Source organism: Leptidea sinapis, chromosome 15 (genome assembly GCF_905404315.1).
Source record: "Leptidea sinapis chromosome 15, ilLepSina1.1, whole genome shotgun sequence".
Classification (NCBI taxonomy): domain Eukaryota; kingdom Metazoa; phylum Arthropoda; class Insecta; order Lepidoptera; family Pieridae; genus Leptidea; species Leptidea sinapis.
Window position 1 is genome coordinate 3,074,848 of NC_066279.1, and position 14,038 is coordinate 3,088,885.

The window sequence follows — 14,038 nt, forward strand, 5'->3', positions numbered from 1 at the left end:
AAAGATAAGATTTTGACAGATCGGTATTCCACTAACGACCGTTCCCAATATTCAGTCTATCTCTTACTTAGATAAAAATCGTTGACTTTTCTGTCCCAATAAACTTATCGAAGGTAACTCTCACCTGCTCTGTACACGCTGTCTGTCAATGGGCGGACGTATAGCTTACCAGCGAAAGAAATCTGTATGAAAAATTGCAATTCACGCGTCCCAATATAAGGCGATAAGAATAACTTATCGGGTATATTGGAACAGCGTCAGATTATTAACAGCTAATTACTGACAGTAGAAGGTAGGAATTTATCTACAGATAGTATATTGGGAACGGCCGTAAGTGGGCCTGTTGCAGTCATTTTACATGAAGGCTGTGGTGAAGAAATAGCTATTTCATTGCAACTGCACGTTATATGCATAATAATCGTATTCTGTTAAATTATTTGACATTTGAATTGTAATGACCACAGTGTTAATGCAGTTATTTTGCAGGTTTGATAAACTAGGTGGTAGATCGTAAGCAACTTTTGCACTGTGATTTCTGGAAGTTTATAAGTTATATTATATCTTTTTTTATATCGCAGTCACTGTGATATATAGTATCGCGTTACTATAGTATTGAATTTTAGCCAATTCTTATTAATGATAAAGCTAGATTTTTAACAGCGTGTCTAAGTATAAAATTACTTAAGTTATTTTTATTCTATTTCATTTAGTTCTTTTTCCGCCTTATTATAAGTTGTACCCAGTTTAATATTTCAGTTTAAAATTGCGTAATCTTGTCTTAAGAAAATTTATTGAATTTAGGTTTTCTTTAGTGTTAATTCCGCCAATAAATGTTTTTAAAAAAAAAAAACAACAATTCGACACGTGTTTCGCTTCTACACGAGGCATCCTGTTTTAAAAACAAATATTGGCGGAATTAACACTAAAGAAAACTTAAATCATTTGTATATTGTCGTAAGAAATAAACAAGCTTCTATCTGAGGTGTGTTATAATCGGGAAACCCCAGAAAGCTTAACTTTCTCGTACGGCGGACAAAGCCCTTTGTCCAGTAATGGCTGGGTTCAAAAACGGTTAATAATATACATACATGTATAATTAAGAAAAAAAAAATATTTTTTTAAATAAATGTTATATTATGTTTTTATAATATACTAGCTGTCCCAGCAAACGTTGTATTGCCGATATTAAAATCGCGATACAAAAGTAACTGTTGATAGTAGATGGGTGAAAATATGAAGTTGTATGTATTTTTTAATGCTGACTCATAATCAAACAAATTAAAAAAAAATATAAAAAGATTAAAAAAAAATCGTGTTGACCACCCTTAACATTTAGGGGGATGAAAAATAGATGTTGTCCGATTCTGAAACCTACCAAATATGCACTCAAAATTTTATGAGAATCGGTCAAGTCGTTTCGGAGGAGTTCAAAGTTTAACACCATGACACGAGAATTTTATATATCAGATGATATTATGTTAAAAACAAATGCATAAAAATATCTCTGAAATTACTCATTACGTATTTTTTCTTGGCGGGCAGAGACCTTCACTGTTACTTTTGTTTCTTAATTCATATTGCGTACATAGTATAAAAATAAACAGTTGTATAACTTTATTTTGAGTTTAAATTTAATTAGGCTCAGAATCGAAGATAGAATTAGAATCGTATAAAGATGCTTAAATCATCATTACATAACTTGATGTTCAGCGCGCGTTTACTGGAAATTACAACAATACGGTTTCGTAGTGGTAAATACCGTATCCGGAATACAATTATCAGTTAAACAATACTCATTAATTAACTAAACAGTTAAGAATTGCTGCTTAATTACAATAAGTATTATTGATTCTTTGAAACATAATTTTTTTCATTTGTGTACCTACCACGGACGAGTAAAAAAATAAGGACTCCGTGTCACCTTACATAACAGTGAGGCACCAAAACAAGCCGGTAAACGTGTAAATACATAGCCCCACGCATACAATACAAGCCGATCGGCCGCCATTATGAGATTTGCCATCGTCTGTGACAGATCAGTTTGCGTCGCAATAAAATATTTTTAAATTCCGTCGTGCGTAGTGAAAAAGTGTAAAAACAATACTATAAAAGTATTTGAGGATATATGATTATTTAAGGGAGAAAAAAATGTGTAACTGCTATACCCCGTAACACACACTAGCATAAAGGTGCTTCACTTGCTAATATCACAGCGCGGAGTCCTTTTTTTTTTACTAGTCCGTGTTGTGTACTACGTTTTTTTTTAATTTTTACATTTTATTTTTGTGTACCTACGCACTTAAAAAATTTACTTCTTTCGAATAGTAAAACAAGGATAACTTTAAAACTTTATTAAAAAGGAAAAGTAATTGTCTAGACGTTATTATTACGGTTATCGCGACAAGATGGCCGCAGCATACAAACGACGTGACAATATTACATTAATATTGATCCAATTCACGATCAGCCTCTCGATCGCGAGTGCTTTTAGAGTCGCTCTCGAGAAACTATTCATAGATTTTAGTTTAGGTAACTAAAATCGGTAATTACGTACCATCTTATGAAAAGTATGTTCAGGACATGCAGATAATCATGCAGATTCAACATCCAAAGTCACACTAGGACGCGTTTGTTTTATAAGAACCAATAAACTCGCAATGTTGAATAATTATGAGTTTTTTCATTATCATTTTAGAACAGACCTACACTTATCTTGACTAAAAAAATGCATATTATTGTGTGCAAAACTAATATCTCTGTCATCGTGACACTCTACCTAGACGACAATCCTTCATCACACATACTTGAAGCCTCTCAGAGTCGATCGATCGTAGTCTAACAATTTTGAGGTAGATCGCCAGTAATTCAAGCCAAGCTTGAGCACTCCTGCTCTATGGCCTAAAAACGTATTGTTTACTATAATGTCGCCAAAAAAGAACAGTTCTTTTGCTGCCACAGCAACAAATCTTAGTTAGGTATGGTAGGTTCATAGAAATATCAGGTAGTATGTACTATAATATTGCATACATAATATTTTCAAGTTAAGAAAACAATTTGTTATTAGAATTTGTCATGATGCTGCTAGGTATATTTTGTATTTTCCCGCGTTGGCTGTATGGGTGTACCTTTGCCCTTCCTTGAAGGAAAAATGACACCACTGACCAGAGATAAGTATGCCATGCGGCAACTCGAAAACTTGTGGTATTAGTTTGTTTATAAATAAATAAATTTACCTAGTCGTAGAAAAAAATATATTGAATGCGACACGTTGTATAACTAGGTCAAAAAACGACATTCATTGCGATGTGAGCCACTCGCGTATTTTGAACCTACTATAGAATAATAACGCTCAGAACGATAGTTTCATTCATAGTTCCTGTCAATATAGAAGTAACATTATAATTAATGTGTGCGTGAGCGTCACGTACTTACATTCACCCACACGCACACAGACAGCCAAATAATGTTGCAAGTGAATAGAAATTTCCCCTTAATCAGTAAATTGTAAGAAATACTAGATTATATGTATTAAGAAAGAAGAAATAAAATATAAATTAAGAATTTAATAAAAACATCACGTATTTAATTATTGTTGCAACAATTTTTGAAGTGTAAGTAAAGAAGTTCTTTAGAATTGTTGTTTTTTGAAATTTGATGAAACGAAAAAGCGAGAAATTAGAGGCGCCGTTCCCAGCTATATCCGAGGTTCACTAGGGTGCAGAGAACGAATTTGGAATAATTTTTGAAATCCAAGATGGCCACCGCGCAAGTCAACTCAACAATATCGACTCATTTCAACAATATTGATATCGAATCCGAGGTTCTCGATCTTGGATTTAAAAAATGATCAAAAATTCGTTCTCTGCACCCTCGAGAACTTCGAATTCGATATCAATACTGTTGCAATCATAAATTTGCGCGGTGGCCATCTTGGATTCACAAAAAAAAAAACAAAATGGCGCGTAACCGAAAATTTACGATTTGCTATAAAAATTTCTCTCATACGTCAATAAAGAAGTTTCACTTCAAGAACAAACCGACGTATTGAGAACCTCCTCCTTTTTTGAAGTCGTTTAAAAAGAGATAATGTTCTCACGAGCTCAACTTTTTCCAAACATATGGTAAATTCAGTAATTTAAAAGAAATGTTTATTATGACTATTCAAAGCGCTTAGTTTAAACCTAATTGAATTAAGACAATTTGACTTTGACTTTGAATACTTATGACATCGTGTGGCATCGTACATTATACCCTCCTTTCAATATCTACAAATAAACACAAAAGTCAAAAACCTATCCCAGCGGAGGTACTCGGGGTATATAGTATTTTCATAGCTGGCAACATATCTTTTTAATGGCGTCTGTTTTGTTTACAAAATATTTTGCTGTTTTGACGAATGTATTAGCTTAAATTAAAAGTTGTGAAATAATATTTAGGTGTGAAATGTGATTTTCTTATCATAATTTTTATTATAAGACGCTTTGTGTCACCCTTTCACTGCACAGTTAGTATGTATTCAATTAAATTTCGCGCACTGATTGTCCTGGAAGTTAACAGAATGACACTGACGCGGCGGGAAACGTATGTGGTCATAAACGACCACATTGAAACTGCTTCATTTCGCTTGGGCCTACTCACGTTCTAAGCGTTATTATTCTAAGACTACTACAATATTAACCTAAAATAAAATTAAGAAAATATATAATATACTTTAAAAGAAAATAATAGCTTATCTATTTATAAAGCGCCGTGTGACCTTGTCTGCTGCTCTTGATCTTGCCAGATGAGAGAAGCCTCAATCGAGACAGGACAATGAACCATTCTGTATTTAGTTCATTTACTTCAACTCTGAGTTCATTGTTCGTGTCCCTTTTTAACCGACTTCCTAAAGGAGGAGGTTCTCAATTCGATCTGTATTTTTTTTATGTATGTACATCGATTACTCTGAGATTTATGATCCGATTTACGTAATTCTTACCGGCTTCAAAGCTATCAATATGTAGCACATACAAATAATAGTATTTTATTAATATTAAAGGTTAAGGTGTATTAAATTCAATTTTTACTTATTTGATTATTTTCAGTTTTTGAAGTCGGTTTTATAAAAAGTAGTTTTTTTTTTTACTTTTTAGTGTCCGTTGTAATTATAATATATAATCAGCCTGAATGAAAATTCCTAAAAAAGCCGTAAACAAAAAACAATTATATCATCGAGGTAAACAAAAATTTTCATAAAATGAAAACTACTGAGCCAAACTATGTAAAAATTTTATGGGACCATATGGCATCTGTTCTGAAAAAAAAAAACGATTTTAATCCTTATCATATTATTACTACATAATATTGTGAAATCATTCAAAAATATAATAAATATATCATTTCGTTTCATTTTTAACTCATTTCAACTCACACACTTTGATTACACATTTCCAATGGCTTTAGAGTTTAGATTACACATGGACAGTGGACTTTAGGACTAGGTACATTATCCTCGAATTCTTACAATTTTTTTTTTATATTGACAGAACAACGTCTGTCGGGTCAGCTATTTGTGTTGTTGCATGATATTTTTAACAACTCCAGTGTTCAAGTCTCTGTCTACTTTTAACAAATCAAAAACCTCTTTTGGTAACGTTTTATGTAGTTTTTTTTTAAATTATGGTTGGATTACGACCAATGTGTGATCTTTATGATTATAATTTGAAAATATTAATCACATGACATACCACAGATTGGGAATGGAGTGACCGCCCTCAGGCTATTAAATAATAAGTTTAATTGTACAATATTACTTTGTAGACATATTTATTCGATGAAAAAAAAAGGCCCGCTGAGTCTGTTGCGCCCATTCTTCTCAGGTCTGAGGCATTCATTTTGGAATGAGTGGTAGTTTTTTGACTTTCAATAAGTGATGTCACATACTATTTTGAATAAAAATATTTGAATTTGAATTACTCTCTATGCTCAATGGCAGGAGTGTGGAGTGGAGAATTTTACCAGTGGGAGGAAAATGAAGTACATCGTATCAAAAATCAATAAAGTACAAAACACTGAAGAATAAATAATATAATTAATAATAATGGTGAATAAAGTGTGACTCTATTTGAATCTCTAATGTCGAGCTAGCTCCATAAGGGATAATTATTTTCGAATAAAATTTACGTCATTGTATAGGGAATTTAATTTTCTAGAAACTGAAGCAGCATTATTTAATAAAAAAGGATGCCGGCAAGTTTATAATACTTAATACTTAATAGTTGTTATAGCAACAATAGAAGACATTTTGTCAAAGTTTCAGCTGTCAAATATTGTCGTTTTTATAATACAGGTCGCTGACAGACACACGAACGGACAAACAACGGACTCTTAGAGCGTTTTCGCACTACGTCCGATCCGAATCCTATCCGTACCCGTGAAAATACGGTCCGGTGTAGTGGTAGAACTATTTCTAACGGTTGACGGAAAGAAATCGGATGACGGAAGCCGAATCTAGTGCGTAAACTACCATAGAAATAGTTCTACGACTACTTCGCAAAGTGTTTTCACGGATACGGATTGGATTCGGATCGGAAGTAGTGCGAATGTGCTCTTAGGCTCTGATCTATAGAACGTAGGTACTTAGACTTTACTTACGTAAAATTTGTCTGAGTGTGATAAAACGCAAACTTGGCTTTTGCATTGGGGCTCGGCATAATTTCAGCTGTCTAATGACTATAAAAACGAAATTAAATTCTATGCTAAGCTAACAGCTAAGTTTTACGTAGGTAAAGTCTGAGCAGAGTCTAAGTACGCCCTATAGATCTCAGCCTTAGTAATGGGTTCCAGTTAGTACAGAATCCTATGGATGTATTTAGACTAATTGAAAGTTTAGAGTTTAAGCAAAAAAATGGTGCTGCCGGACCATCGGACGGATCCGTGGGCGGGCTTGGCATCGTACTCGGTCCGAACGGTTATAATAATAATTTTGTGCATTGTCCATGCGACATACTATCGAATAGTCTCTGGAGCCCTATTACGAAAATCGAAGTACGAAGTTTCGGTTGACGGATCGCACATTTTCCTATTACGAAAGTGTTTCGGATCCGAAAATCGAAACGAACTTCGCGATAAGACATTGTGCCTTTCGTTTACCTTATTCCCAAATTCACTTATGTATATGGTTCCGAAACGAAATCTGTCTGCACGATTCGGAGCCGAATTACTTTCGTAATGGGATTTAATTTGAAGTTCGTCGTTCTTTCGTTTCGGACCGAAACTTCGGCTGTCGATTTTGGTAATAGACCTCCTGGTACCGGACTGCATTCGATGGTGCGGCTGTACAAAATCCTATGATGTGTTTAGACTATTAGAAGTGCACAGTGTATCGACCTCGGCGCAAGGTCTTCGTAGGGCGGGCGCCTGTCCTTGATTCAGTTCAAAGGTCTACACTCCACACTCGTCGAAGGGCGCGTGACCCTACTCAGAGGGTTTTAACCGTTTTCATCTGCGTTTCATCGTGTTTATATTAAAGGTTTAAAATACCCTTTACAATTTTTTTATTTAAAATTATATTGCAGCCTGCTTACGTTCATGTGGTATTTACATAATATTCTATTAATTTCTTTATTGCTACAACAAAACTGTTGACAAATTAAAAATGATGCGAAAGTATGGTAAACGATGGTTATGGTTGGTAGGCGGCTTTTGCAGTTCAGGGCGGTATGTTTTACTCACTGGTAAGATTAAATTCTTTTCATGAATCTTATTTTATCAGTATTATATTAGTTGGACTCACAAGGTCACGAATGTGGAAGTTCTGCGCCGCGACAATCAAAAACGCGAACTCATGCAAACCATAAAGATGAGGAAAGTCGCATATTTGGGGCACGTGCATAGGCACGAGACGTACGAACTCCTACAACACATCATGATGGGAAATGTTGCCGGAAGAAGAGGCGTAGGTCGCAGAAACAAGTCTTTGCTGTGCAACATCCGTGAGTGGACAGGAATCGCGAGTGCGGCAGAACTATTTCGCCTCGCGAAGGACAAAAAGTTAAAATTACAAAGCTAGTCGGAGAGGCACGCGAAGAAGAAGAAGAATTATATCAGTGAGCTGACGTATCTGAAGTGGTTGAACAATCGTCTGCTTAAAGGTATGCTATGTTTACACATACAGGACACACAGAGAGGAAGTGTAACGGGGATTTATCTGCACTATTACAGAATAAACACGCTCTGTATTCTCTGAAGCATACGATTGAGAGGGTTTTCCGTACATTGATTCCCTACTGCCTCATGGCGTTGTTGAAGTCTTCGTTTTTTAGGGTTTTGGGATGGGAACACGAAAAGATAGAGTTTATTACACTCTTGTGAACATGATGTGTCTAAGGTTAATTTAACAAAACTCCATGAAACACCACAAGTGTTCAGGGCCATTTGAGTGCTTTTGGCACCAAGTTCTTACAAGTCCGACAGCGCATTAATAGGCTTGGATCCCTGCGTGACGGTAAACGATGCATCACTGGATCATGTAGAATACTACATTTATCTAGGCTTAATAATAATAAAAATAACAGAAAACTTGGAGCAAACATGGTAAACTAATTGTATTTTTTAAAATAAGCCAAAATTAGAGGAAAACACCGCTATAACCTAGGTGGGAAGATAAAATTGAGAATACAGCAGAAGTTACAGACGGTGAACGGTTTTGCCAAGAAGAACTAGGATAGTAACACACTGTGTTACCGCTGCTTTAATTATCTAGAAACAAAGAAGAACCGAAACAGTATCGACTGAAGAAACAGCATCCGCAGTAAAAATTAAAAAATACTTAAATACTATACCGAAGTGTAAAGATGAACGCGGTTAAAAGTATTTGAACTTTGAAGGTCATAAGCCCCATTTCATATGGAATTAGAATTGCTGGAAAGTAGATCGTTCTTTTATTGAAATAACAAGAAACCGAAAAAGGTATACCCTCTGTAACATATCACAGAATATTGTAATTTCTATTCAGTATTTAGCCGACAATATTTAATTTGTTTACTTTTTTTGATAACAATTATAAATTCTCATTTCGCGAAAGATTGAGGACAATAGGTCATTTAGACACCCTGATAATATTTTTATTAAATTTTTCTTTTTAAAAAAGAATTCGTACAGTTAAATCAAAATACTATCTACAAAATAAGGTTCAGAGTGCAACGTATCCGCCAAATAACCCCAGCTTTGATTACAAAATACATAATATCAATTCCTTCTCAAAACGATCCCCAGTCGGGAATCCCAATCGACATTCTACGCGGCAAAACCCGCACACAGACATATTCAACGTCGATAACTGTGTCGATAACCTTAACACAATTTACACAAACAAACATGGACAGATTCCCCTCTGTCGCCATATCAACTACGTAACGCGGGGGGCACAGTGGCTCTACTATACCTTGGACATGTTGAAACACGCACTGAAAAATTCCTCACACAGCAACACAACGATAAAACACAACTACATACAGATTCAGTTGCAAATTTCACGGAATTTCGTTCATAAAATGGCCACGCGCTACACACTACACACACATTGATAAATAATGCGAGGAGTTGTGTATATATAAGTACTGCTGAGTCATGCGAAGTTTGTCAATTGTGAGCCTACAATCTGTGCGCACGTCGCGTCGGTTGTTGAGTGAACTGTGATATTTGAAATTGTTGTGACATCGTGAAATACTGAAAGTGAATTAATAAGGATTACCGCAGGGGATTTTTGTGTGCTGTATAAAGTGTTCGTGAAAATTACCGGAAACAAGGAAAATTTATCTAAAATTTGTGACAATTTGAAAAGTATTAAACTAAAAAGCATCAAGATGTACAATAATTCAGTTGTTCCTGTGAAAAATGAAACTTTCAGCGCGGTCGCTGCTAAAAGGTAAAATATAATAAATAAAATAAGATAAGATCGTATCTAGATAACTTTAAATAATGTTGTGAAATTCCACGCAATATTTTTCATTAGTTACTGAAGAAATATGTGTTATTAGATATAAAATTTAAGTACTTACTTACTAATTCTACATTTAAAATAAAGTTTGGTCATTAAATTGATTAAGGAGTTTTAATTAATTAAATTTAAAGAATAACTAGCCGATTTAGTATAGATTATATTCCTTTTCTATGCATCTTAACCCTTTTGTAACTAAGCAATTAAATAATTAATCAATTGTGGGCCCTAAAATTATTAAATGTTAGCGCTAGACTAAAAGTGTACTTTTTCGATAATAAATCTAAAAGCTATCGTGTTTAAGATAACATTATCTCTTATCAGTATCTATCTCAACTCGATATTATTATCATAAAAACCGTCAATTAAATTCTTATATTCGTCAATTTCAAATTACCTCTCACAATCCTCGGTAGTATAGTGGTAAGTATCCCCGCCTGTCACGCGGGAGACCGGGGTTCGATTCCCCGCCGTGGAGATATATTTTTTTTTAACAACAGTTTTCTGTTTTCTTTGCAGCCCCATCGGTCAGTGTATCAAAACAATGTTGCGTCGGGCCTGTGCTGAGAAGAGGTTGACCATCGGTCTCATGCCGACTTTGCAGTTCCTGTCCAAGAACATTAATGGCGCACTGTTCTGTATCCAGGCTGAGGCTCGACCTGGTGACAGTGCCACGCATATGCAAGAAGTTCTACTTCAAGCGTTCTGCATGGAGAATGATATTTATAGCATAAAGGTAGGTTGAAATTCTTTTACAAGAATAAATTAAATAAAAATTTTAAACTGTACTGCATAAATTGTTCCTTGAAATAATCAGTTGATAGAAAAGAGCACACAGTTTAATAAAAATATAAAACCATAAAATAATATTATTAATACTCGATTTCAAAAATAGACTAGTTTTAAAATTTCAAAAATATGTTTCTCGTGTTGAGCGCCATCTAGTTCGTTATAGATGAACTAACTGCATCATCGCTTTATTTACGCAACTCAGTACGTTGAGCCTGAGGTAGAGGGTGTAATAGAGAATAGAGAGATAGAGAAATAGAAAGCCTTTTGTAATACAGGAACAATGAAAGAATATGAAGATATTTGATGATTAAGATTTTTATTTGTGGTTTCTTTATTTCCAGGTTGACTCTGAGGAGAAGTTGAAGAAGCTCCTTGGGTGTGGCAAAACGCCTTTAGATTTCACCTGCCTGCTGGTCCACTACCCATGTGATCCGTTTGCAGACTGCCAGCCCATTGGCCAATCAATCCTGTCTCCATCCGAAAGAGATCTGATTGATTACTGCGATAATAATCTGGTATACTCCTCAATTCCAGTTATCAAGCTACCAGAAAAGTGAAACCTTTTAGAAATACTTACGGAAAAGTTCAAGACTTCTGGCCTTTTTGTTTCGCTTCGGCGTTTCGCCTTGTACAATACTTGGTAATTTTTACATTACCTACAGTGTAAATTTGAGTTTAATTGTATCGTAGGAGAGAATTGTATTTATAATGAGGAGTTGTAAATGGTGGTCGATAGTTGTAATGATTTTGTATATTTGTTAGTATTCTACTAAGATGATATTGTAGATATAATAAAATACTGTTATGAATCTTTGTTTTTTATTGTACGTATTTGTTTCAGCACATTATAATATTGTGTCTAAAGCTAAGACCACACTAAGGTTAGTGGTCCACCCTGTTAGGCATTAATAATAAGTTTTGACAAGTTTTGAAAACTTGTCAAAGTCATAAAAGTTGAAATTATCGCTTATTTTCTTGGCAAGTGTGAACTGAACCTTATTGTGGTTACACTGAGGTTATAATAATATTAATTCAGCCATTATTTCTTTAAAAATCGCAGAAACCCAGATATAATGCTTTGAAAAAGGAACCATAAACATAACAAATACACGGAGGTATCGTAGGCATGAATTGTTTGCGGTTTCACAGAAGCGCACAGTAGCGCATACACAGTCACCTATACCCCGCATCCTTACCGCGCTCAACGATGATGAATGTCTGAATTAATTATTAACTGTCTGTATTTAATGTTATTGGTGTTAACCTTTTAATTAAACTAAGTAAATAAAAACAATATAATGAACGACGCCGAAGGAAAGCTTAACGAAGGAGTGTGTCGCGAGGCGCCAGGAGCGAAAGAGGAGGAAGGTCATTCGATTGGTGTTGTTGACACATGTTATACATGGACAACGCCTTCTACGACACAACATAGGCGGAACCCTTGTCGCGAATTTGGAAGTTGGAATAATTGTTTGGTCTTAGCCTTTTAGCAGTGTTGTTACAGGTCGTCAGATAATGTTTATCTACAGAGTAGCAGACTAATGTAATCAGTGTTATCCACCTCTTAATTTTGTAAGGGAAGGGGAGGACAATCGAGAATTACGTACGGGTTACCTAAAGTTATGATTCTCCTGCAACACAGAGAAATAACAGGAATGTTGCTGGCCTTTTAGAAAAGTGTATTCGCTTTTTTTAAGAAATCCATGTCTTATCGTCCGCAAAACAACCCGCAAGGAAACTTATTCCACAGTTTGGTTGTACGTGGGAGAAAGTTCCTTGAAAATTGCAGAAAGTGTTGAGGAACGCCACACATCCAGATGGTGAGGATGATACCCAAGTTTGTGACGTGTCGTGCGATGGTGTAATTCAGCGTCAGGAATTAGGTCAAACAGCCGCTTGGAACACTTTCCGTGATAAAAATTGGCTTAACAGAAGATGGGCGTCAAAAATAGAGCACGGGAATACTTCAAGCCCACATTCTAGCGCTCTACGGTCTGGCGCACTCTGGTATCAGCTCGAACCATATGACCACGTGAAAATATAATATGTAAAGAGATAGTCGCAATGTGCGGCAACAAAAACTACGCCCAAATACTACCCGAGCCATTCTTGATCAATGTGTGGCGTTGACGAGCCACAAACTTTGTAAAAATAATTCTAGAAGAAATAAGAAAGACACAGGTATCACAATCATATCATCAGTAAGTATTTTGTATTTTATTAATTTCAATATAAAATAACACGAAGCGAATGTTACAAAATTTGAAAGATGCCATTGAGTGTCATGATGCCACGCACACAAGCTTCTAATAGTTGCCGTAATAAAAAAGCTGTTGTTCTTAGGTAGTGCGGTATCTAGTTGGAGCGCAGCGGAGACCAATCCTTAATCTAAGGCCCTACTAATCCCGAATCCCACTATACAGCGAGCATCAGCGAGCTAACCCGGGTTTGTTTGTTTTGTCTGTGTCTAGAAGCCTGACCGACCTTGGACCTCGACCTTTTTCGGACATCCTTGTCGTACGTCAATCATTTTTAACAGCAGTTAAAAATCTCTTTAAAAACGGTTTGGTTTCACCAGGTACTTCTCGATCAAGTATCGAAATATCCAGCCTTGCGAAACTCTCTAAGAAAAAGCGGTTCACTCGATAATATGAAACGTGCAGTAATTGATAGATTAAGGCGAAGAGTAAGCAGAAAACACGCAAACATGGTGTTTTTATACAAGTTTTGTGGTGAAAGTATAGCATTTGGAGCTATAAACACTACTTAATCCTGTTAAAAATATCCTTAATTCTTATTTGTAGGTTGCTAATGCTTGCTGTTGGTTATAGTTAACACTGCCGAGCCTTTTGAACTACCAATTTTCTTTGAAGTTAAACAAGTTTTTTGGCATGGCGTGACGCAGTTTTTTGGTACTTGTCGCAGAAAAGTTATTCTTATAGCTTGTACTTTTTTGTGTAGGTTCATTTATTCAGATTAGTAGTGAATAACGAGGATTGTAAGCATATAAACTATTTTCCACCCAAGAATTTTGAAAATATTGGCTTTGTTACATAGATGGCAAGCCGGCAGCCGTTAACTCATATCGCTCAAGGTCGCTGGCATTTAGTGTCGCCTTAACAGATGACGGCCGAAATCCACTACGTTTTAAGCAACTGTACGCTTTCAAACTTAGTCGGATTATAGGTACTTTGTGGCCAATCGCCCCATTGTAATTACTACTATTTCAAACTAATGCCAAATGACTGCACGTTTCATACTAAACTA

General features: G+C 35.5%; 2 protein-coding genes and 1 non-coding gene across 3 annotated transcripts in view; 2 read left to right on the top strand and 1 right to left on the bottom strand.

The window, feature by feature from the left end:
- Positions 1–9,570, bottom strand: part of LOC126968430 (electron transfer flavoprotein beta subunit lysine methyltransferase-like) — a 46,186-nt gene extending 36,616 nt beyond the window's left edge. Inside the window, exon 1 of the mRNA XM_050813462.1 lies at positions 9,425–9,570. Within this exon, the coding sequence (XP_050669419.1) occupies positions 9,425–9,433 (9 nt within the window). The 5' untranslated portion in view covers positions 9,434–9,570. The remainder of the gene's footprint in view (positions 1–9,424) is intronic.
- A 67-nt stretch (positions 9,571–9,637) lies between these two features.
- LOC126968432 (uncharacterized) lies at positions 9,638–11,580 on the top strand. Its single transcript, XM_050813465.1, has 3 exons — positions 9,638–9,907; positions 10,499–10,715; positions 11,113–11,580. Exons 1-3 carry the CDS (start codon positions 9,846–9,848, stop codon positions 11,326–11,328), a joined length of 495 nt encoding a protein of 164 aa, XP_050669422.1. The 5' UTR covers positions 9,638–9,845; the 3' UTR covers positions 11,329–11,580.
- Trnad-guc (transfer RNA aspartic acid (anticodon GUC)) lies at positions 10,386–10,457 on the top strand. Its single transcript has one exon. It is a non-coding gene; the product is annotated as a tRNA-Asp (tRNA).
- Positions 11,581–14,038: the final 2,458 nt, after the last annotated feature.